Raw genomic sequence first — 27,188 nt, 5'->3', positions numbered from 1 at the left:
TCCATTGTATCATTCAGAGCTATTGTTTCCTTCTTGATTTTCTGCTGAGACAATCTGTCCATTGATGTGAGGTGTTAAAGTCCCCCACTATTATTGTATTATTATCAATGAAATTCTTTATGTTTTTTATTAATTCATTTATGTATTTGGGTGTTTCCAAATTGGAGGTATAAATACTACAATTGTTAGATCTTTTGTATAGATCCCTTTATTACGATACAGCCCTTTTTCATCTCGCTACAGTCTTTGGTTTAACATCTAGTTTGTCTGATATAAGTATGGCTACTCCAGCTTTATTTTCATGTACATTAGTGTTATAAATGTTTCCTTATCCCCTAATTTTCACTCTACAGGTATCTTTAAGTCTGAAGTGAGTCTCTTGTAGGCAGCATATAAATGGGTCTTTTTTTTTATCCACCCTGATATCCTATGTCATTTGATTGGAACATTTAGTCCATTTACATATTTATAGTCAAAGTAATTATTTTTAGATATGAATTTAGTGCCATTGTATAACCAGTAAAGTCATTGTTTCTGGAGATTTTCCTTGTTCCTTTCTAAACTTTGTTGCTTTTGGTCTTTCCTTCCCATTCAAAGAGTCTCCTTTAATATTTCTTGCAGGGCTAGTTTAGTGGTCACAATCTTCTTTAGTTTTTACTTGTCTGAGAAACTCTTTATGTCCCTTTCTATTCAGAATAACAGCCTTACTGGATAAAGTATTCTTGGCTACATATTTTTCCCATTCAGCACATTGAATATACCATGCCACTTGGCTTCTAGTCTGCAAAGTTTCTGTGGAGAGATCTGCTGCTAGCCTTATTTGTCTTCCCTTTTAAGTTAGGGATTTCTTTTCCCTTGCTGCTTTGAGGATTTTTTCCCCTTATCTGTGTATTTTGTAAATTTTATTATGATATGTTTGGTGCTGGCCTGTTTTTGTTGATTTTGATGGAAGTTCTCCGTATCTCTTCAATTTGGATGTCTGTGTTTTCACAGATTAGGGAAGTTTTCAGCTATAATTTGCTCAAACAATCTTTCTGTCCCATTTTCCTCTCTTCTTCTGGGACTCCTAGGTTATGAATGTTATTATGCTTTATGGAGTTGTTGAGTTTCTCAATCTACATTCATGATCCATTATTCCCCCCCCCTTTTTTTTACAGTTCATTATCTTCCATAATTTTATCTTCTATACCACTTCTTCATTCCTCTACCACTTCCATCCTTGTTGTCATTACATTCACTGTTTTTCATCTTAGTTACAGCATTTTTTTTTTCAGCCTGACTAGTTTTTAGATCTTTTATCTCTATGGTAAAGGACTCCCTGGTGTCTTCTGTGCTTTTCTCTAGTCCAGCTAGTATCCTTATGATTATTTTAAATTCTGAATCAGGCACATTGCTCATGTGTGTTTCAATTAGATCCCTGGCCATGACCTTTTCTTATTCTTTCTTTTGGGACTAATTCCTCCATCTTGACATTTTGTCTAGGTCTCTTCTGTGTGTTAGGAAAGCCTGTTGTGCTGCTCCTGAGAATAATGGACTTATTAAGAAGAGATCATATACTGTCCAGGGCCTGGAGCTTTAGGAAGTGTTTCTGGTGTATGCTGTGTGCACTTTGATGCTGTGTTTTGGCTGCTCTTTCCCTTAGGTCAGTCCTCTGCAGAGTTTCTCCTTGCCTGCAGTGAGGACTGTTTGGTCCTTGTCCAGTGTGTATCGAGTTTTAACTAGGTGTGCTTTGCTCTGCTTTTAAAAGAGGCCAGATCCTATTTCCACTACAGCTGAAGCTGTGTAGCACGCTATGGTCAGTGCACTTGGTCAGGGGGTTTGTGCTGGTCTTCTGGGTGAAGGGCCCGTTGCTGATCTGGCTCGCAGGCATACTTACTCTCATAAAAGAGCACCCAGAGCACAGAGAGCAGGACTTGATGTAAGGGGCTCAAGCCTCTACTGTGGACACTGTGCCTGCTCACTGAAGTCCATATGTGCTGATGGGAGAGGGATTTAAAAATGGTATCAGCCCACTCTCTTGTCCCCTGAGATGGGAGTTCGTGCACACCACTGTCCAGGAAGCCCTCTCAGATGAGGAACAATCTCTCTTGTGTGTTCCAGGGTTCCATCAAATCCCTCCTTCGCCCTGTGTCTGGCTTGTCTGCCCACCCCGAGGCACAGTGCCCTTGTGCGTTAATAAACTCAAGCATACTGGCTGAGTTTTAAAACTTCAAATTTTAGGGACCCGGCATGATGTGCACCTGCACTGATCCTCTGGGGAAGGGTTTAACTGTGCTGTGGCTGGTGCAGGTTTGTTCCAGAAGAGCAGCTGCATGAATGCACAGGGGCCTGAAGTTTATAGTAAAGCTTGGCAAAAGGTCAGTGTCCAGGTTAGCTACCTTCAACAGGTTTCTCTGCCCCATGCTAATGAACGGGGCAGCATAATGGTAACTTGCCAGTTTTTTTGTCCCCTGAAAGGAAATGCCGTATCTTCCAAATGTACTCCAAGAAAGGGAACTGCCTCTCAGTGCAACCCAGGGGATCCTCAGACAATGCTGTCTGCTACCAGTCCTCTGCCCTCCTTTTCTGCAAGAGCACAGGTATGTCTGCCAGGCTCCACACATGCCTTGCGTGATCTTTTAAAATTTCAGTCTTTGAGCTCCATTGCTGGTAAAAACTCACAATAATCAGTCCCTCTCCTTTTCCCAGTCAATGATATTAGGGAAGTATTTTTCTTGTGCAATCCCTTGTGTACTTCTTGCTCATTATCTCTGTAATCAGGGCTCCCTCCCCTCTGCAGCACCTGTGATTCTTTTTTCTCTCAAATCAAAACTCCATACTTCTTACCTTCCGTGATGTGGCCTCTTTTCTTTCTCTAGTTGTGTAGTTTATTCTCTTAGCCCTCAGATCTACTACTTGCGTTATCAGAATGATTTGATAATTATCTAGATGTGTTAAAGGGACAAGGCAAGCATAGTGTCCCTCTAACATCCACCCCCTCCAAGCCGAGAAAAATATTCTTGAATACACACTATAGATAAGCTATTTGCTAAAGCAGTAACTAAGATAAGAGGATGTCAGGTGTTTCAGTGAACACTAAAATGTGGGAACCCACCTAAGTCTGGCTATTTTAAAATGGTAATAGAAAAAAATCAGTTATGGATATATCTTCTGCTTCAAAGACAGGTTCCAATTTTGGTGTTCTTGAAGTATTTTATGAGGGACTTAATTCCAGTTAGAATCTCAAAAAGAAGATAGTTAAGTTCTGTCTCTTAATATTCCCCTATACAATTTGTCCCTTCTAAGCTGATCTTGCTGAACATGGCCCTCTCTTCATATTCTTTGGCATATACTCCAATTAAGTCCCTCATAAACTCATGAAAGATAAATTCAATTTATTTTCATTGAGAAAGTTTCTTATTTATTAATCTACCCTGTTGATTAATTTTCTTAAAATTTATTATCTATCTCTATATTACCAGTGAAAGTTTCTGTTTATAATAGGCAGGATGCAAATAAGCATATTAAAAATCACTATATAACACCTCATACACATTAGAATAGCTATTACTAAAAACCAAACCAAACCAAAACAAAACAAAAACACTACCACCGACAACAGAAAATCCATGTGTTAGCAAGGAGGTATGAAAATTGAAACCTTTGTGTACTGTTGGTGGGAAAGTAAAATGGTGCAGCTGATATAGGAAACAGTATGGCGGTTCCTCAAAAAACTGAAAATCAGAATTAGTATATAATCCAGCGATTCCATTTTCAAGTATATACAAAAACCAAACAAACCCATAAAAACAAAAAGCAGGAACTTAAAGAAATATTTGTATGTCTATGTTTATGGCAGCATTATTTACAATAGCCAAACAGTGGAAAGCAACCCAAGTGCCCATTAATAGATGAAAAGATAAACAAATGTGGTATATGCACACAATAGGAAATTATTCCGCCTTAAAAGTAAGGGGAATTCTCACACATACTACCACACATATGACCCTTGAGGACATTATGTTAAATGAAATAAGTCAGCACAAGAAAAAAGAAAAAAAAACTGTATGATTCCATTTATATGAGATGCTTAGAGAAGCCAAATTCACAGATAGAAAGTAGACTGGTGGTTGCTCGGGGCTGAACTGTGAAAAAGGGGGAGGTGTTGTTTAAAGGTACAGAGTTCCAATTTTGTAAGATGAAAGAGCTCTGTAGATGAGTAACCATGATGGTAGGACAAAAGTGTGAATGTAGTTAATGCCACTGAACTATACACTAAAAAAATGTTTAAGATGGTAAATTTCATGCTTTGTGTATTTTACCACAATTTTAAAGATGAATTTAGAAGGGAAATTTACAAATGATCATATAAAAATAATACCAATTTAGAGGGTTGGTTAAGAGTGTGACTTTGGTTTCAAATGGACTTCAGTATGAATCCAGGTTATAATACTGAGAAAATTACTTAACATCTCTTACCACAGTTTATGCATACATGAAAGGGAGGTATCAACAATATCAATACAAAATTATTTTGTGAGATAATTTATTCAAGTAACTAGCCAATACTCAAATAAATTAAGCCACTATATCTATTATTTCATTTATACAAAATTCTTATTTTGTATCAAAATAAGATACAAAATCAAAATTTTGTATGCATTTATTTGCATCAAAGTATTTTATTGTTTTCTAAATAAATAACAACTTTTTATTTTGCGAACTATTATTCTTGGCACACAGCTAGACATATGGTAGAAGTATAATATACTTTAAAATATGATTAGCAAATGATAAAAGGATCAGAATAGTAGAAGAGCACCTGAATACAGTATGGTCTTCATAAAAGACCCAAAAAAAGGCTATTTTATCCCAGTAAAAAGGAAATTTAACTACAGAGATGTGAATTGGCAGTCAATTTTAAAACATGCTATTCTGGCACTGATAGATAATCTATCAGTGAAATGTAGATATTAAGGCTCAACAAACAAAATATTGTGTACATAAAAAAGCAAAGAGTAGAAACACAAAATAAGAACTTAAAGATCCAAGGAAGAATTTTTTCAATTAAATATGACTTTCCTCTACTAAACTGGAGATATTCACATAACCTTGGATTAACTGAGGTACCAACATCTTCTCCAAATTTAATTTATGAATTAAGAGCTATATGCACAATTTATCTGCGTAACACAAAGTGAACATCTGTTAACTTTCTGCTATATAAGTTTGTGTATGGGGGGGTGGGTGTGAACACAGCCTCTGATGTGTAATATTCTTTCCATCTGCACACCAGGTGGCACTGCATGGTTAATCAGAAGATGATAACACACATGAAGATTTCTTACGTATTTGGAGGTAAGAAATTAAGTAAATCAAAATTTTGTCTAAATTTTATTCTTGAATGTCCATAGTAAATATAGTTAATAATTTACTTTAAAGGGTTATGTTATTTTAGTTAACAATGTAAACAACTCATGATTGCAGTATTGTTTTTCCCATACATTAATATCTTACATAACTTAAAAATATTACCAAGAACTATGAGTTTAAGAAATTGAGAAAGAATAATGCAACCACACTAGGTTCTATCTCATCGATTTCTCTTTATTCATTTAAGTAGATTTGTGTCACACAATAGAGCCTTAGGGAATTTCAAACAACATGAATTCACGAGCTGTCCCTTAAACAATTCAAAGGCAGGGTCTGGAGAAAAACTGATGTAATATAAATTTCAATTGAATTTCTTATAAAACAGATTTATACTTATAATACTATGTCTTAATGAAGTCTCCTCTTAAAAGCAACTATCTTGCTTTAGAACACACTACTTTTAAATCAAAGACGGTGTTGTCTACATGTCAATGAAAATATTATTATTCCATATGACCTAATGCTCCTTAGCCAAAGATGGTATAGCCTAATATGTATAAATACAAAATAAGTGGTAAATAAGATACACAAATTAGCCTGCAAAGTTTCCCCCTCCTATTCTTTGGAAAGGTTATTTCTAGAAAGAAATCTGAAGCATATGTAGAAATATACCTAATTTCTTCTAATTTACATCAACTTCTGCTATTTCCATATCATTTCTCATGCCTACCTTATTAATCCCTCTTTCTTTGTGTGTAATGGGGGCCCTTATTTTACCAAGTTTTGCATACAGTGATTTGCAAAAGTGTAAGATAAGCAGGGCTGTGCAGTTTGTAGTGTGAATAAAGCTAGTAGTATGTCTCCTAGCTCTAATTAGAAACCACTGATGCATCATACATATGTATTGAATGTCATGAATTCCAGATTCAATTCATTGAACTGGGGGTAGGGGAGAGAGGTTGTATATTGTGATGTTCCTTAATTCTTCTATTGCAATACCCACTACCTCTGTGATTTCTAATTTTGTTAATTATCCTGAAGTTTAGTTTTCAACATAAACATTCTACTTCCGAGGACAATCCAGGCCTACGGGATGATTACTACATTAAAAAAAAAAAATCATGATGTCCATAGTGTACATTCAATTATATCCCCATCCAAGCGCAAGTAATAGTTTTCACTCACAAAAAAAGGTAACCAGGAGCCATAAGCAACAGTTGAAAAAAAAATTTTGGTTTGCCCAATAATTTTCCAACTGGTTTTCAATTACTTTTGAAGAGTTAATTAAGCTATTGGAACTACTTAAAAAATAGTGTTTGAACAATGAAATTGATAAAACATAGTTTTTTTCTCCTTTAAGTAACTAGTGTAAGTGAAATATATTTTCATTCCATGAAACATATATATGGAAATATAATTCCTCCATGTCTCCATAAAAAAAATCTAGAGAAAATAAGTGTTCAATATTTTAAAATGTAATTTATACTCCTAAAAATGTTTAATAAAAACATGGCATATAGAATATTTTGAAATTATCCTCTTGCTAAATGAATCATTTCCTTTTTTACTGTAATATGGGAGCAATACATTACTTTAATTCATTAAATCAATAATACAATTGATTTTTATGGAGAATCTACAATATGCCAGGAATTCTACAAGGATAAAAAATTTTTTAAAAAAAGGATTTTCTTATATCACCATTTTCATCATAAAATGCTTGTTAAACACCCTCAAGCAAATAACATTACCTTTACCAAAATGCTTAAAAACAATAGCTATTATTCAATATAGCAGTGTTAATACTTAATGCAGGGGCACCTGGGTTGCTCAGTCAGTTGTGTCTGACTTTGGCTCAGGTCATGATCTCACGGTCCATGAGTTTGAGCCTTATGCCAGGTTCCTACAGCCCGCTTTGGATTCTGTGTCTCCCTCTCTCTGTCCTCCCCTGATCATGCTCTTTCTCTCCCTCAAAAAAAAAATTAATAAACATTAAAAATTTAAAAAATACTTGTAGAATGTCATGAGCTATAACATTTAGAATTTAATTAATTGCCTTTGATTAAATAATCAAAACCATGAAATATCTTTGCATTTCATAAAAAATAAAAATAAAAAGATATAAGAAGATGCTTGGAAACATCCACAAATTTAAATGAAGCTAAATGATTATAGTTTCAAACTTTGCAAGAAGTTATTACATTGCTTCTCATTTATTCCTTTGTTTCTCTTTTCTTTTTATTCTTCCAATTATTTTACACCAAAAAATGTTATTGATGTTACACTATATTCATGTTACTAAATGTGCTAACCTATAAAATACAATTATTAAAAAAAACTAATCCTTATTCTCATAGGTTTTTAATACAGTGTGTTTGTGTTTGGGGCAAGGGAATAGATATATGGACAACCAAAAATAATAAAAAGGAAAACTATATTTAGTCCTATAAATGACATATGAAACATTTAGCTATGTATAAACACAGAATAAACATTTATTTCGGCAGGATGAGTATGAATGTCTTATGTAAGAAGTAGCTTTTAAGAATAATACTCTAAGTACTGGCTTTACCATATGGAGTCAGACTAAAACTGTTTTCTCAGTAAAGGCAAGGCTATAAGCCAAGATATCATGATGGAAGAGTACAGGTTACTTTTGAGGAATGGCTAGATATCTGGTAGCAAGACAGAACTATAAAGTGGTAGATTTAAGGCTAAAGGGGTAGATTTGGACAGCTATTCTAGCCTGTTGAAAGTCATACAAAGAAATTTGACTTATTCTGAATGTAGCAACAGCCACTAAAAATAACAGACATTTACACCTTGTTTTTAAGAAGTGTTACCTGATGTGGAGAGTTCCTCATATTAGAGTACCATATTACTAAGAAAGGCAGAGTGATTTGGGGCAACAAAGACAGCCATCATAGGGACCAAGGTTACTCTTACTGATATGAATAGCATCGTCTCCTAATATAATCAAACTATTCAGGAATTAGTGCTAGCTTAGTAAACTTGGAATCGGAACAAGGACATTTTAAAGAAAATAAACTTATCTGTATATCTTCATGATATGGGCTCAAAGAACTCCAGGCCCATTCATTCACATGTCTCTAAAGAGATACCACCAATATTTTCTCAGATTATTTTTTCCCCTTTCTTCTTATACTTGTAAAATTGACCAGTCCCTATTACCTGCTTCTGCAGATTAAGATGCACTTTCTATATATATGTTAATATGATCAAAGAATAATTGCCCCTACATCTATCTGATCTCCTTCTGGGGGCTTTGCTTGAGCTCATTAAATAATGATTTAATGAACTCTTATCTGGAATTGTATCTCTCTCATTTCTGAATTCTGGGGAGCCATCTCACAATTATACCCAAGTACTTACAAGTGACACTAGATTAGACAACATTACAAAATTTTTAAAAAGTGGATTGCAAAATACTCATAACTTCTTTTTGATTAAAATTAAGACAGGTTTATAATTTTAAAGTAATCTACTCATAACTGTGCACAATTCCTAAATAACTTCAGTTTTTATCTGTGGACATAAGAGGGGGGTCTAAAAACCTTATTCCATTTTCTGCTACATAAATGGAAAGTATACATGATTGTGTACAATTTAGAAACTCCTGATTAAGAAGCTAATTAAGAATAGCTTTTACAGAGAAGAATTCTGGCTCTAAGAAGACACAAGAGATTTAAAAAGGCCACACTGTAGCAAATTTAATACCACAATTTCTCAATAGGCTTTCTTAATTGTAATTATCTTTTCTTCAGCTGTTAAAATATTTGAGAATCATCATATTTAAAAAATAATATTTTCTTATGGTAACTGTGAAAAACAGCCAATTGGTGATAACAGTGAGAAAAGTGAGGCTAAATATATGAAATAATTCCTCCAGAGTATGAGGTCCCATGTTCAAGATCCTTAAATTGGACAATTCAATATAGGCGGGTGTCATCAGATAACTTGTTGACTTTCAGCCACTGTGTCTCTAACAGTTTTGAAAAATGGATGTTTGCATTTGTTACATTTTTCCTACTGTCTCTATAAAATCCACTTTACATGTTTCAGTTGCATTTACTAGTTTTCTTTAATCTTTTTTAATCTTTATTTTCCTATCCATAAAATAGAGTTAACAATAATTACCTCAAGGGACATTTTAAGAGTTAATGACATAGACTACATTAAAAATTGAAGGGACCAAAAAAGAATTGAGCATGGACTATTGTAGCTATTAATGCCACTACTACCAATATCACTTTCATCACTACCAATATCACTCCCATCAATATCACTAATCCTACTTATTTCATTTATAGTGTAATACTGATTTTATAATAATGTAGTATCTACTTCCTCCTAGGTTTGGTCAATGTTATAATACCCCCTATATTGCCAATATGTTTCAATATCCTATCAGTTTATTTTGGCAAATAATTAAAACAACTGCATTAAAAACCAAGAGAGTTGATTTTATGGAGTTCATAATTTGTGCCAGGCACTTGTCTAGGCACTGCAGATCAATGAACAAGGCAGACAGAACACACAGACTGCAACAATCTGACTTCTAGGGGCTGAAACAAACATGCACCCCATCGATTATAATACAGGGAAGTAAGTGCTAGAATAAAGTACAAAGTCTAGTCTGGACATCCAGAAAGGGAAGAAGAACCCAGTGGTGTGGGATTGGGGTAAGGAAGTAGCTTCATTTACCCAGACTAAAGAGTGAAGGTAGGGAGTGGATCATCAGAAGAGTGCAACATGAAGTAGGAAAAAAGGACATGTAGGCTAACAACTTAAATATGAATATAATGACAGTTGTAGGTCCAGGAAATACCATGTCCAAATACTGGGGAAAAAAAAATTAGATGAGGTAAAACTGAAAATAGTTCAAAATGGCTGTAACACACAATTTAAAAAATAAAGTGACTGGAGACATAAACTGTTGACCAAATCATAAAGAGCCTTGAAAATCTTATTTTAAGGAGTTTTTCCTCTATCCCTATAACTCTGAAGGATATAGGTAGCTATGGTAAAGGAGAGAGGGTTTAATGAGGAAACTGCATCATGAGATCTAATTTTAGAAAGATCACTACTTCTGTTGTAGACATAATGATGCCCGGGGAAACTGGTTTGAGGGCTGCAGCAGTGGTCCAGTATTGTTAATGGAAGGGAATGGTATAGTGAGAAGTGAATTCAAGAGAAATCTTTTGAGGTAGACACAATTAAGCATCTGGTGGTGAGACAGTGACTATTTATCTTTATAATATCTTCCTGCAGTTCCTGTTCCCTTTGTGTCTATTATGACTGCAATAATGGATTTTACTGCTATTTCCTCTGTAATCCTTTCTCTCTCCTAAGTATTAAAAACAAAAATTCAGGGGGGAAAAACCCTTCATCAGAAGAATATACAAAGTTTACCCATATATTTGAGGGTGCCTTAGTGGAAATGTTTGTTTAATCTTTTTACCACTGCTATTTTTTGTGAGACTACCTCTAGTTTACTAGAGGTAAATTACTGGAAAAGGGAAAGCAAATGGGCTCTTCTGAAGCAAAAGATAAAGGTTCAACTCCTCAGATATCTGGAACAGTTATTTTTAAACCTGACTCTAGAATATAATCACTGAAAGAACTTAAAAAACAGCAAAAAAAACTATGCTCATGTCCAGCCCACTCTGACCACATCTCACTCCTCAAATTATATGATAGTATGGGTGTTTTTTTTTTCAATCACTTATAGCTTTCCTGGTTGAATTTTTAATAATATGCAGGGTGCATATTCAAGTATGCAAACCAAAAACAAATACACAAAACTGAAAGCATAAAATAACATTTACCCTAACCATGAGCAGCATACTTTGATATTTTCCATTCTTTTGTGTTCAATTTTGTAAAATAAAAAAAAAAGAAATGATGGTTGTAATACATTATATTGATTTTAATTCCAACCAAAGAGAACTATCCAATACTTTGAAAGAGCCTTGCACAGTGGATGTTCTAACTATTTCTGAACATTGACAGTAACACACTCTGAAAGTGCTTTTATTAAAAAAAAATACCAAAATTTTAGAGTCTTTTTAAAAAATTCCAATTGTCTCAAAATAACTCAATACAGTTAGAAAAAGACATAGAGCTTTATATCACTTATCTTTATTTCACTTAGAAGAAACTAAATCTGCCATGGGTAAAAAGATATTAAGCCTCACAATGATGTACATTCACTGTGATGTTTTCTTTAATGGACTCTGTTAGCATTAGTTAGGAAAAAACCTAAAAAGTGAGCAACTTTTCAACAGCAATATCATACATATTGTTAAAAATCAGGAAACATGAGGATACACTTTTGTTAATGCAATGGATTTACTAAGCTGTCCTGATAAGTCATATTTAACACAAAGTAAGACTTTTTTTCTTTTAGGCAAACTAATATAGAATGGATAGTACTTATACACATGGAAGACCTATCAATAGTACTCCCAACTACAGAAAGAGAATATACTCCATTTTTATTAAGTGATTTATGTACCAATATAAAAGCATTAAGTTCAAAGAGTGAATGCTTTGCTATTCACTGCTTTACTGATCTCTTTCAATAAGGAATCCATGTGTCAAATACCAATGATGATGCACACCTATAGCTGTGAGGCCATTATTTGTTTTCTCTCTATACATTTACTACCTCCGTTGTTTGTAGTAATAGAAATTTAATGGGGGCTCATGTCTGCACAACTAGAGGCTATATTTCCCAGCATCCTCTGCTATTAAACAGTTTAAGTATGTTAACATATGAAGTTATGTTAACATATGTTAACATATGAAGTATGTTTATGTGACCAGGTTGTGGACAACAAGGTAAAAACAAAAGTGCTATGTACAACTGCGGGGTCATAAACTTAAAAGGAAAGGAGTTCCCTTTCTTACTTCCCATTTCTGTTAGCAGGGATGTGGACAGAGTGGTACCTATTGTCCAAAGACGGAAGTCAAGTGTTGAGGATGGTTCACACTGTTAGGTGAGGGAGGATAAACATATATCTAGTTTAGGTCTCATTTTCCTTTCTTAAAGTGGCCAAACCTATATTCTAAATAATATAGAAGTCCTATTCCAAAATTGACTTTTCCAAACTGAGTGGGAAAAGGTAAAGTGAGTGAAGTGTAATTACAATATAGAAGCATGGTTAATGAACAAAAGCATGTAAGGATGTGAGGCTGTCCAAATAACAGGCAGTTATATGGTAATAGAAAGGTCATAAATTCCCAACTCGGCAATCAAGAGTGTCAAATAAACAATTCCTGGAGGTAATGCTACTTGTCTTCTACAGACAGAAGCTTTTTTTTTTTTTTTTTTTTTTGACAAGATGAAACTTTCTTGTATATATTTCATATAAAATACTGAAATAGAACATAACTGCATTCTACACATTACTACACCAAAATGTCAAAAGATTCACTTCCCAGCATGAAAATGCACAGCAACATAAATATGAAAGGACTCCACACTTTAAATGCAGTATTCACACCTCGGTGCAGAGTGAAATAGAGTATTGTGAACGGATGTGGCATTATCAAATAACATATGTAAGGAGATTTAATGGAATGAAATTAAAAAAAAAAACTAAAACATTATTGATTCTAACAGATAGAAGATATTGCTCTGGCTAAACTACTCAAAGTGATTAACTATTTAATTGTTCCAAATTTTTGTTATAATTTGCTTATTATGCAATTAATTTGGAGATATTTCAATGTATTGTTTATTTGGTCCCTATCTCTCTAATACAGAGATTTTTTGTAGACAACATTTTGTTGAGATATACAAAACTGCAATAGCACATACTATTCCCCCATTATTTTCCCCATTAATGGGAAATCCATCTTTTGTGCACAACTGCCATAGGAAACAATAATGGTGAATTTCAAATAACTACTTGAAAACATCACCAATATTTCATACCTATTGCCTCACTAAATTTTCCATTTGTCATTCACCAAACATCTTTAAACCTGTACTTGTTGAAAGTAACAACAACTTGCTGATCAAAATTGTTGGTATTAGAGTGTACTTCTTAAATGCTTGACTTATTTCTTTATTTCTTTACGTTAATTTAACATAGAAATGTAATGTTGAAAGTAAAACCGAAGTTGGCTTAGTGACTCTGAAAAGGAAACCTAAGAAAATATCAGAGTTTTTCTTCTTCCTATTCTTCATCCATACAGTAGATCAAGAAATTTAGAAGCTAGAAGCAATGGTGAAATTTGATTTCCTCTCCATAGGTTTTCATCTAAATAAAGGGAGGGACAGAAATGGTCTTAGACTTGGTAGCAATTACCAAAGGGGATACATGACATCCTAATGAGAAAATTGTAGTAGGCTAAGAAGCATTTGTGATAATAGTGTTTCACTCTAGAAACACTATGAATAAGGACAGCTCCCAAACAAAAGGAATCCAATGTGTGATCACTTAAAGAAGTGGAACAGTTTTCATCTCATATAGATTTATTACTTAGCGATCCTCATTTAAGGGCTGTGAAATGAAGGAAAGACAAACTGAAAGACAGGAGGATGGACTTACTCAGTTTGTATGCCATAATTTTCCCCAGTATGATCATATGACAGAATGAACACACTTTATGAGACAAAGACTAAGTTAAATCAACTCTTTGCTCTCTCTGGTCTCTCAGTAAAACAATATGTGTATGGGGAAAAAATGTTAGAAAATAATCTCTCCACAGAATATGTAGGCAGAATATACAACCATGATACACATGAAGTTCCTCAGCAGCTGTACATTGTCCATGTGACTTCCAGATGTATAATTAAACATCTTTAAATTTCAGCTAAATATGAAAAGTCTTTAGGAAATTTTGAAAGAAAATGAATAGAACAAGTAAAACTCGAGCCAATTCTTTCCTTTATTATCTACTTAGCTAATTTATTGTATCTTAAGAAGCCACAGTATATAGACATCTTTTAACTCAAATTCTGAGCTTCTATGCCATGACTGAAAGTCATTTTGTGTCTTAGAGATGTTCACTGGTGATGATGGCATAGGGAGAGAAACAGGAAATTTAAAAATGGTCTTGCCAAAAGTCTACCCATAATGAAGATGAGACAACACAGTTAGTTATAAATAGAAAACTTTCTTCAGCCACTCATTCCTGTGTGCTCTCTGAACAGATAGAACTTCTATCATAGAAATGTCTGCAGGCAGTTATTCTGGACACTGTCAGGATTTAAAAAAAAAATTACAAAGAAAAATATTTAAAAGCAAGCTACTCACCTATTCCAACGAAAGCAGCTTTGTAGCCTTCTTCTTTCAAAGTACTAAGAGTCATTTCATTCACTGACAGACTTTTGCCACAAATTATCTATAAGAAACAACATTTCAATAATGGTGTTTTGGCATTCGATTAATTAAAACCTTAACTTTAACATCAAAGAGAACAGAAACTCAACATATATAATATTCCATATACACGTGAATATATTTTTGTCTTCTATTATATAGGCTTACATATACAAAACAGCATAAGAATAGAACACTAACATGTCTTATTTAAAAGGACTAAACACAAAAGCCTTTCAGTGAAGTAGCAGAAGAAACACTAATGTATTTAAAATCACATCAGTAAACTTTCATAGCTTGATTAATATGTTCAAGGCACTATGTGGGACACTTTAAACAATAAAATGATAAATGAACACAGTTTCTGCCTTGATGTATAATCAAGATCTGTGCAGAAAATATACATAAATAAACATAATACAGAACAGACTTTGATCAGCACATGTTTATAGGAATTCAGAGGATAGAGAGATTCATTCTGGCTAAGTTCACAGGATGAGATAGAGGTAGCAGAATTTTAATAGGACTTTTTAAAATAATAGATTTTTTTTTTTTACAAATAGTTTATTGTCAAGTTGGTTTCCATATAACATTCAGTGCTCATCCCCGCAAGTGCCCCCCTCCATGAATAATAGATATAATTTTGATAGGGGACATTGTCTAGGGAAGGTGAATAAAGTCGGGAGGCAGGGGGCATTGTTTAATGTCCCCATTAAAAGTTACAATAATCTGTAAAGTTCCCAGTCATGAGCCAATTTTCAGATCTGGAACCTACTAACTGCAGGCGGTGGCCAAGTCCCTGACAAGAAGGACCCTGTTACATCTCAAGAAATTAATACTGTAATGATTCCCTTAGTCCCTCTCTAAAGCTTACTATGGCCATTTACCCAAGTGACTGTACACTGAGGAAAGGGGAATAATCATACATTTCAAGGACACTGGACACAGATTCTTCACTGACATTGATACTTAGGGATGCAAGAGTAGGAACGACAAGGACAAGGTAAAAGATGGAACCTGGTAAAATTCTGGCTTACAGTCAGACCACTGAGATCACAGCCCCAGGGAGTGATTATTCCTGTACCCTTCAACTGCATAAGCAAAACTGCTATACTGTTAGTTGAAGTAATCTCCACATTGGGCTACTGGTCTGTGAAGTAAGAGCTACAATAATTGAGAAGGCCAAGAACTTCTGAAACCCCAGTCGAAAGAGTAAATCAAACACACTACCATATCCTGGGGGTGGGTAGGATGGAGAGAGATGATGGTGGTCCATGTTATATTTCTGTGTAATTCATCAGTCTGGCCCCTGCTGAGACCAGATGATGCCTAGAGAATAACTGTAAACTACTGCAGGCTCAACCAAAGAGTACCCCTGATTACAGTTTCTGTGACAGATGTGGTATTATTGCTAAAGCAGATTAACAAGGCCACAGGTACACTGCATGTGGTATAGTTTTCCTTCCTGCTTCTGAGAAAAAGGAATCAGAAACAGTTCACATTCACAGAGGAAAGATAAGAATATTCATTTACGGTTTTGCCTCAGGAATATGTCGACTCTCTCCTGTAATAATATATGTAATCTGAAACTATCTGGCCACCCCACATAACATCACAGTGATCCATTACATTGAGAACACCATGCAGATTGGACAGCATAAGCAAGAGGTGGCTAGTATGCTGAAGACTTTGTTAAGACACATGCACTCCAGAGCGCTGACAATGAACCTCAGAAGATCAAGGACTAGCTACTTAAGTGAAGTTTAGAGGTCTTGTCAGGTATGTGGCAGTATATCCTCCCTAAAATAAAATATTCTGCTGCAATTTTGCTTTCATTTACCACCATAGAGATGGAAGCACAATTCCTAGTAGGCTTCTTTGGATTCTGAGGATAGCATGTTCCTAAAAACAAAAGCCTCTAAACTGAGTCATGGAGGAAGAACAAATTTTATGTATGAAACAGTACTTAAAAATAACCTGCACAGAGTACTTAACTAAATGCAAGGCTCTCTTCTTTTTTTTCATGTAAATTAACTTTGTGTTTTATATAATGCTTTATTTCTCATGCATAGTAGACATTTAACACACATTTTTAAATGAATGAAATAAAATTGTTGACTTTAAAAATCTAAAAGAAAAACATGATTTATTGATATCTAAGAAGAATTTGTTAAGATAATTGCTTCTAGAGCCCACACCAAAGATAATTATTCCAAAAATGAGGCCTGGGGTCCTCATTGTCTAATAGCTCTTTAAAGATGTAAATTAAAAAACTAAAATGTATTGTCTTACTTTATGAAAGAACAACTAAGAACAACTTTCCTTTTTTTTTTTTTTTTCTCTGTAGGTCTCACATTAATAGCACTGCTAGGAATTTACCCAAGGGATATAGAAATGCTGATGCATAGGAGCACATATACCCCAATGTTCATAGCAGCACTCTCAACAATAGCCAAAACACGGAAAGAGCCTAAGTGTCCATCAATGGACGAATGGATCAAGAAGATGTGGTTTATCTATACGATGGAATACTACATGGCAATGAGAAACAATGAAATCTGGCCATGTGTAGCAACATGGATGGACCTTGAGGGTGTTATGCTGAGCGAAATAAGTCAGGCAGAGAAGGACAAATATCATATGTTTGCACGTATATGAGGATTAGGAGGAACTTAATGGAGGACCATGGGGGAGAAGAAGGGGGGAAATGGTGGGGGAAAGGGGGAGAGGCAAACTATGAGAGACTCTTGAATGCTGACAAAAACTGAGGACTGATGGATGTGGTGGGGGAGGGAGGGATGGGCACAGAGAGGGGCACTTGTGGGGATGAGCACTGGGTGTTATATGGAAACCAACTTGACAATAAACTATTTGTTAAAAAAAAAAAAAAAAGAAAGAAAGAAAGAAACATCACCTAAAAAGTTAAAGCACTTTTAGCAAGGTTCTCTTCTAAACACTGCATATATGGACTCATTTAATCTTCACAGGTAGCCCTATGAAGTGGGATTGGTCTCCTTATTTTACCGATGATGAAACTAATGAATAAGAGGGCTTAGACAACCTTTATCAAAGTTGCATCTGTAGTCTGACTGCAGAGCCAGCATGAGTAACAGTTATGCTCTGATGCTTCTGAAGTAAAAGGAGAATGAAGGACAGAAATGGCACCATCTTCAAAGGCACAGAACAACACATCTCATGTGAAGACCTTCTGAAAATGTATTGTTTCTGGAATACAAAGGGTAAAGCAAAAAAGGAAAGAGAAAGTTGGAGGAGAAGATGTCTGGGATTGCATCATAAAGGACCATTTTTGTTTTCCTAAAATAATAATTCTATTTTTACACTGGGAGATAGAATAAATGAAAGTTTCTCAGCAGAGGACAACCAAAGTGAAATTAGTAACTAACATTCAGAACTCTGGAATGAATCAAATATGACAGAACAAATTAAAACATCAAGAAAACATATACTATTAAAGATGCTTTATGGTGTCTAATAGTGTTAATTGGCATTAGAATTAGTAGAATTAGATACTACTAAATGTATCTGATAGTGAGATTTATAAATTTTAATTTATACTAATTTTTAAAGAATAGATTTTTTATTTTATTAAAATATTTCCGATCATAAAGTTCTACTGTTTATTTCATGAAATACATAACCTTAATACCAATATATAATAAAGGCTAGACAAAAAAAGAAATCTATAGGTCCAAACATTCTAAATTGAGTTTTAGTAAACAGAATAAGAATGCAATTTCTGAAGCTGAACAGTGGAATGCCCTGACAATGGGTTAATTAGTGGAAGTGATCCTCAGAATGTGTGACTTTAACTTTAGTTTATCCACTGCCTCAGCAAAAAGATTCAAGACTCCCATCCCTCCTGAGGTGGTGTGTGTATGTACACAGCAATTTAGTTTAGTAGTGGCACTATGTGATTTATCAAATGATAATAAAGACATCCCAATCCTTCCACTCTAGTAGAGTGAACATGTCTGAGTTTATATGGACAGGAAAGATGTATAGACATTTCATATTTCTACAGTCTGTTTCCACCTTAGGAGGCAATATATGCAACTGGGGAAAAAAAAAGAAGTTGAATTATGTTTGCGTACTGAAAACTGGAAAGACAAGTAGCTTGACTTTTGATATTAATATCTAGGACTGGGACCAGAAAGAGTTTACTATACAGTAAACAGACACTGTGAGAAAGATGGATAATAGCCATCATTAGGAAGTAGCTCCATGATGGAAATGAGACAGAGCAATAATAGCAACACTGAGTGGAGTGCTAGCACCAGGACTCTTCTCTCTTTGTGCTGGAAACTCCAGTCAAATTTCCATTTTCTAAAAGCTGTAGACTCCCAAACATTTGTTATTCAATCAATAATTAACTCTCAGTCAGAAAGAACAAAGAGAAAGACTCTTTGACAAAAAGTGGTTAAAATTTTGTTTACATCATACATTGGGAAATTGGGCTGAGATGTGTAACACACAACTAAAACTAGTTATTATGAGACAACTACAGACATCAAAAACTTTCCTGTGGCTGATAAACTATGAAATCCTAACATTATTTGTTAAATGGATACAATGTTAGAACAAAAATCACATGGTGAGCATTTTAAGTTTTTGTTTCTTTATTCCTCTGTACTTCTTTGTAATTTTTTTTTCATTTTTAGTTTCTTAAATATGGATTATATATTTACCTTCCTCTAGTGGCCTTACTAATATAGGACTGAGTACTCAAGCTTTTTAGCTAAATACAGGAAAAAATTTACTCCAAGCTCAGCATAAGAATTATTACTATTCCAATATATAGGCTAAATATAATCAGCCATGAGACAAAGTTCCATTTAATATCACCTTTGGGGCTTTATGAAACTTTCTTCACATCTATAATACGTCTTCATAAATATAATAATATTTGTAATGTCGATAGGTTTACAGCTTTTTTGTGAAGTGGAACTATTTCTTCAAATAAAATATATGATACCCATTATTAAGAAATACAGATCACAATGTACATGCTCTTCATATTTCTGATAGAATATTTGGCTAAATAGATAAAATATTTCCAGAATCCCTAAGATACAAGATCATGGAAGAATTTTAAACACAATATTTACCTTTCTTCAGACACAAAAACTGTTTTGTCAGTTATTAGTAAATATATTTGTCTCCTTCCAGTAGAGTTATGATATGATTTTATATTAGGTTTCCATAACATTCTATAATAATGGAAATGCTTCAAGTAACTATAATGAAAACGTAGATGATATAGAGAGGTTATCAAGAATGAGATCTCAGTTAGGTATTTTAACATGAAAATTATGAAGCAGAGGACATGCCTATTAATTACAAGTTAAGTTTAATCAATATAGAATTTTATTAAAATATTTTGAGAAATAGCAAATATAAAGATATTTAAAAATATGATTTTTATGCAGATTTACATTCTTAGCTTTTAAAAATAAAGTCATTAGAGGGGTGCCTGGGTGGCTCAGTCACTTAAGCATCTGACTTCAGCTCAGGTCATGATCTCACAGTTCGTGGGTTCGATCCCTGCGGCAGGCTCTGTGCTGACAGGCAGCTCAAAGAATGGAGCCTGTTTCAGAGTCTGTGTCTCCCTCTCTCTCTGACCCTACCCTGCTCATGCTGTCTCTCTCTCTCTCAGAAATAAATAAAACATTTAAATTTTTTTTAAAAAATGGGTCATTAGAAGTATTACGGAGATTGAAACAAAAGTATTTATATCCACCTAATCTCAACTACTAAACAAAAAGTATTTAAAAAGTTAGTGACATTGACTCAAATATCATAAGACTTGTTACAGTCTACCTAGGATTAAAAATAATTGGCTATGGTCTAAGTTAAATTTTTTTAGTTTTAAAATAAGGAGATTTTAAAAAAGTATAACAGCTAAAAGGCTACTTCTTCTGTTTTTGAATTTTTTAAGTGTTTATTTATTTTTGAGAAAAAGAGAGAGAGAGAGAGACAGACAGAGCAGGAGTGGGGGAGGGGCAGAGAGAGAGACACACACACAGAATCTGAGGCAGCCTCTAGGCTCCAGCTGTCAACACAAAGCCTGACGCAGGGCTGGAACTGTGAGATCATGACCTGAGTCGAAGTTGGAAGCCTAACCAACTGACCCACCCAGGCACTACTAAAAGGCTACTTCTTCTAAAGAATGAATAATTTTATTATAGTGGAATAATCCTTTGATGTGAAATCAACTGAATAGACTTAAGAAATTAAAAATTGTATATTCTGTTGATAAGTAAAGTGAAAACCAAAAAATCTGAATTCTATTACAAGAATATACAAGCAAATAAAAATATTACCTTAACCAATTCTATGTAAAAGGAAAATACAAATCAAAAGTATAATTACTGAAGAAAAATAACACTACTAATAAAACATATAGATTCTGACAAGAGTTTATTCAAAGAAAAATTAATAATTTAAGATATTTTCAGTATTCATCCTAGAAAAATGAAAAGTAAATATACAACTCAAGACATTAAAAAAAGAATAATAAATAAGTATAAGAATGGTATTAGGAAAGAATAAAGTCAGCAGTTAGAGAATAAGAAAATATAAAACTAAGATCTGGTTCTAGTAAAGAATATATTAACAGAAGAAACTGCTAACCACTTTTATTAATAAAAACGTTAAGAAAATACAATGTATAATCCCAGGTACAGTGAGATACTTTTATTGTATAGGGGATAACATTAAATCTATGGTAATTAATTCAAAAGTCTCACTGAAATGAATTTTTCTAGGAAAATATATATTGGCCAAATTGATATGAGAATGAAATAGGTGAAAAGACAGATAACTATTAAAAAAGGAAAAAAGTCAAGTTCTATCTCTCATAAAAAGGCTTTGAGGTCAGAATGACAAAATTTCAAATTCAGTAAAATAGCCATCTCAAGACAATATTCTTACCAACAAGAAAATAATGAAATGCTATGAAATTTGTTTTTATAAGCCTACCATAACTCTATTGTCAAAAACTCACAAAGATAACAAACACAAATAAGTAAAGCAAAACAGATCCAGGCTCTCAGTAGACTTGAAACTCTGCAAGGAAAGCAATGGTATCTGACTATTCCCTGCTATATGTCCTGATTGATTACATAAATAAATGCAGGAAAAAGGAAATCTTAAAAAAAAAAAAAAAAACTAACAGAGAAAATATAGATGTACAGATATAATAAAACAATGCAAAACTGGATATCATCCAGACTTATAAAGGTTTATATAATTCAATATAACTTAATTAACCCATTAAAATAAAAAATAAATAACACTAGCCCTTTATCTGGTATGTCATTTGCAACTATCTTTTCCCATACCATCAGCTGCCTATTAGTTTTGTTGATTGTTTCTTTTGCAGTGCAGAAGCTTTTTATCTTGATGTGGTTCCAATAGTTCATTTTTGCTTTTGATCTCCTTGTCTTTGGAGATGTGTGGTGTAAGAAAGTGCTGTGGTTGAGGTCAAGGAGGTTGTTTCCTGCTTTCTCCTCTAGGGTTTTGATGGTTTCCTGTCTCACATTCAGGTCCTTCATCCATTTTGAGTGGATGTGGAGAAACGGGCACCCTCCTATGCTCTTGGTGGGAATGTAAGCTGGTATAGATGCTCTGGAGAACAGTGTGGAGGTTCCTCAAAAATTTAACAATAGAACTCCCCTATGACCCAGCAATAGCACTGCTAGTAATGTACCCAAGGGATACAGGAGTGCTAATGCATAGGGGCACATGTATCCCAATGTTCATAGCAGCACTCTCAACATTAGCCAAAACATGGAAAGAGCCTAAGTGTCCATCAACTGACAAATGGATCAAGAAGATGTGATTCATGTATACAATGGAATACTACATGGCAATGAGAAAGAATGAAATCTGGTCATTTTTACCAACATGGATGGAACTCGAAGGTATTATGCTAAATGAAATAAGTGAGGTAGAGAAAAACAGATACCATACGTTTTCACTCATATGTGGAACAGAAGAAACTTAACAGAGGATCACAGGGGAGGAGAAGGGGAAAAATAGTTAAGGAGAGGGAGGGAGACAAACCACAAGAGACTCTTAAATACTGACAACAAACTGAGAGTTGATGTGGGGTGGGGGAGAAAAGAAAATGGGTGATGGGTACAGAGGAGGGCACTTGTTGGGATGAGCAGTGGGTGTTATAAGGAAACCAACTTGACAATAAACTATATTTAAAACAAACAAACCCTAAAGCACACGTAGAGGCTGCTCCTGAGCGTCTCTATAATGAACAGACAAGACTCAACATTACTAACTGGCAGTGTTGACACCTCTTTAGGAAAAGCAGTAGGAAGCCCTACCCAAAACTGCAAGGTCCAAGGGTAAAGGCCTCTCCCTGGTGGGGTAGGTGGAAGATTCTAGATACCAGCAACCCAGTGAGGAGACTTCCAGCTAAGTCAACCCCCAGGCAGCCAAAGGGAACAAGGAGTAGGTCAGGTAGCCAGAAATGCAGGTCAAATCCTTAAATGGGCCCTGAATAAAAAGATTAGAGCTGCTTCTAAACTTGCAAACCGGAGAACGCTCTGAATTACCTCAGCTGACCACCTCTAACTCCCCTAGCTTCTGGTTCTCTCTTCCCACCTTTGGGAGCTTCCAGTTTACAGGCTCTGAGAAGCTGCCCAGCTGAGGGTGGGTGGGGCATCTTCTGCACCTGGGCAAAACGTGACTGATTTAAAAAAAAAAAAAAATGCAAGCTCCTGGAAAGTGTCTATGATTGTTTTTGGTTTTTCTTTACTTTAATAAAATATTTATTGGCTTATCTAAAATAAATAAGTAAATAAATAAAATTTTAATATTCTAAACCTAGAAAAATAAAATGTGTTCACTATGATTAAAAATGTTATTTCATAGATAAAAAGCAATGCCATGTATTATCACTCTTTTGTAACATACTAGAGATTTCAGCCAATGAAACAGTGTTAGAAAAAAAGTCTCTTTGTTTTCTTGTGATAATGTCTGACTAGAAATTTTTTAAATTAACTATTTTTTCATTTAAAATTAAGAAGAACCACTCTATCAAGCTATTAGATATGAAATTTACTAAAATTATTCAATAGGAAATTTAACTAAAAACATAGTTGGGAGTAAGATGAATTAAACTTGTTTTTGGGTATGATGACTTTATGCTATTTGGATGAGAGATGTATTCATTAAACTACTAAGAATAAAGGAGTAGAGTTTGAAAGAATGGTTCTAGACTAGTCCTTATCATACTACTTGGCAAAAGTAAGTTCTCAGTAATTATTTGTTGAATAAATGAAACAATGTATTAGAAAAAAAAAGAGAAACTGAATAATAACCAAGATAATGCTATACCATTAATAGCCAAAAATACATACATACATACATATCTACATACATACACATCATAAATAGAGACACACACACATACATGAGAAGGTGTCATATGCTGCATAGAAGTCAAATAGTATGAACTTAAGAGTAAAATTCATTTCATTGCTAGGAAATTATTGTTGCCTTTAAAATATAAAATGTTAGTTGAGAAGTACAAACAGTAGGCAGGTTAATAAGAATCTGGTGAGGAGAAAAGAGAGGTAACAAGTGTAGAGCACTTTTTAAAAAACGTATCCTCTAATGACTAAAGTTGATAAGCCAGAAAAGCTGCAAGTAGCCTATCAGTGGATATAAGTCCTGAAAGCTGAAAAAGAATCTCATTGCTCTCTCTCCTCAGGATTATTTATGCAATTTATTTTTTACAAAGAAAGTTTGAATATTTGAACTGTCTCATTTCAAAACAACCCGAAAGATGGATAAGACAGTATTAACCTCTTCTTTATTTAGGTTCTAATATTTTATTGATAATATAATAAATTCAGAGAGTTTAAAATTCGAAAGTACAAAATGGTAATAAATACTTCCCACACTTTCCCAAAGCAACCTTACTCTATCAGATTCTTCTATCTTTCCAGAAATATTCTCTGTATATATAGGCTGATAAGTTTATATTTTACACAAATGGTAGTACACACTTTTAACTCTGAACAGATACTGAGCAAATCTAGGGATATTCATTGACTTTGTCAAAGTTATCTGACTTAAAAGTAGGAAGTTGTATGACTATAGCTAAAATGTATATTTTTCTGGCACTCAGTTAATTCACTGCTACTATGTCCTTGATGGACTTCCTAATGAGAGTAATGGGTATGCTCTAATTTATGCAATATATCTGGTACTGCAAACAGTGAATGCAATTTTGCAATTACTTATAAGATAAATTTAGAAGTGCTTTAAATTAACTTCTGATTCATCTTCAATTGGTACTAACATCTAATATATTAGTTTACACCTAATACAGTAGCTTGAAGTCTCAATAAATAATATTTCCCTTATTTAATGAGATTTAGCTAAGAACCTGTATTCAGATTGAAACACATTTAAAGAACTGTTCAGAATACAGTTTTAAAAAACAAATAACCATCTTTAAATGGTCTATTTTGAACACTATTTTTGAATGCAAAGCTTTCAGAAAGTTGTGCACATCTATTATGTGTACTTGATACAAGATTTCTTATTCAGTGATTATGTATAAATGCTTCCCGCCAAATAAAGTATACAAGCACAAAATATTGTTTTGAGTATTTCCCCTTTTGATTATTTGAATTTTATTTCTAAATGCAAGAGCTATGAAAAGTTTGTTAATCACTTTTCAAAATACCTTTTGCATGCATTTATAGAATATATTATGTAAATCCCAATACTTTATTAATATATTGTGCATACCCATTATGTAAAATTAACACTTTGAAACAAAAATAGCAGTATGTTCAAGCGAAGAGTCAGAGTATAATACTCATAATCAATAGAAAAGAATAGGGATATCTAAAGCCAAATTCTGAGAGTACAACCATGTTACTTTTGACCATTTTTAAAAGAACAACATTTATTTCACAAAACAATGAAAAATACAAAGCTGTTACTTTCTACACTACCGATTTGCTGCTTATGTTAAGAAAGGATTATCACATTAACACTACTGACATAATGCATATAATAAATAAAATAAACCTCTGTAAAATTATGTTTCAAATTGTGAAATACAAATGTTTCAGAGTGCACACAACTTGCATGAAAAAAAATGTGATTAAAGAAACCAAATCCTTCTATTAACTGCAGTGAACCCCTAAAGCAATTTAGGAATTTGTTTCTTACAGACAATTAATCACATGCAGGCGTGCCAGATGAGAACTATTGATTGCCCTTTTCTAGGCTAGTGGCATTCAGACAGTAGACAGACAAATGCCCTAAGCAAGGAGAAGCATCTTTCTGCTTCTGCCTGGTGTAGATTTTAATTGTTCTTTCCTAAAATATGTGACATTTTGCTGTTAATCTTTAGTGTAGAGCTTACTCCTTTCTCTTTGAGCAATGCACATGTCTTATGTTTTTCATTTACCTTTACACCAAGGTCCTTCATAAGTTCAATCTCAAAATGCACTGCATCATATGGTAGCCGGAACTGAGGGATTTCAGAAGTACTGGAAGAAAAAAAAAAGAAGAAGAAGAATAAAACGAAGCACTTGTGGACATAAAGAAATAGATAATTCGTCAAAAGCAATTCCAACACTTTCAAGTTTGTTAGAGTATTTAGGTGAATTATCTTCTAACAATCCAATGAATTCCTAAGGAAAAAAAAAATTAAGGAGCACCTGGGAGGCTCAGTCGGTTAAGCCTCCAACTTCAGCTCAGGTCATGATCTCACTATTTGTGTGTTCGAGCCCCACATTGGTCTCTGTGCTGACAGCCAGCTCAGAGCCTGGAGCCTGTTTCAGACTCTGTATCTCCCTCTCTCTCTGACCTTCTCCTGCTCTCTCTCTCTCTCTCTCAGAAATAAATAAAACATTAAAAAATTAAAAACAGAAAAAAAGAAAATATTTAAAAAAGAGGAAATTCTTTTTTTTTAATGTTTTATTTATTTCTAGGAGAGAGAGAGAGAGACAGTGTGAGCAGGGGAGAGAGGGAGGGAGTCACAGACTGAAACAGGCTCCAGGCTCTGAGCTGGCAGTCAGCACAGAGCCCGACGCGGGACTCGAACCCACGAACCGTGAGATCATGACCTAAGCGAAAGTCGGACGCTTAACCGACCAAGCCACCCAGGCGCCCCTAAAAAAGAGGAAATTCTTAAAAACACAAAAATTAGCTAAAACTATTTTTAGTATTTAATATATATGTGTATGTTCCACAAATATACCACTAGCTCGTTCAAATTCAAATCTGTAACTTTGTATTACTATGCTGTTCAGGATACTATAGGGTTGGTTACAGGTGATCTATAGAACATTTTTTATAGTAAACCAATCTTCTTTGAAAGTTGTAAGTGGCCCAAAAGGACAGAGTCATTAAAAACTAATCCTATTTAATATGAGTGCTTACGATTTGCATTTAAAAAAACAAAATGAACCCTAA

At 34.1% G+C, this 27,188-nt stretch overlaps 1 protein-coding gene across 2 annotated transcripts in view; it reads right to left on the bottom strand.

Annotated features, from left to right (window-relative positions):
* The window catches only part of DPYD (dihydropyrimidine dehydrogenase), an 821,052-nt gene that overhangs the window by 550,191 nt on the left and 243,673 nt on the right, over window positions 1-27,188 (bottom strand). The window contains exons 7-9 of one of the 2 annotated variants that reach the window (XM_039228462.1): window positions 26,179-26,260; window positions 14,643-14,730; window positions 13,510-13,643 (exon numbers count right to left, since the gene is read on the bottom strand). In XM_039228462.1, the coding sequence (XP_039084393.1) occupies window positions 13,567-13,643; window positions 14,643-14,730; window positions 26,179-26,260 (247 nt within the window). In that variant the 3' untranslated portion in view covers window positions 13,510-13,566. Of the gene's footprint in view, window positions 1-13,509; window positions 13,644-14,642; window positions 14,731-26,178; window positions 26,261-27,188 lie in introns of those variants that run through there. The other variant, XM_039228461.1, reaches the window with a different exon arrangement.

The sequence above is a fragment of the Hyaena hyaena genome, unplaced genomic scaffold, assembly GCF_003009895.1.
Source record: "Hyaena hyaena isolate Hyena2069 unplaced genomic scaffold, ASM300989v1 scaffold_32, whole genome shotgun sequence".
In the NCBI taxonomy this organism is placed as follows: domain Eukaryota; kingdom Metazoa; phylum Chordata; class Mammalia; order Carnivora; family Hyaenidae; genus Hyaena; species Hyaena hyaena.
Note: the sequence above shows the minus strand (reverse complement) of the source record. Positions and strands in the feature narration are given on the sequence as shown.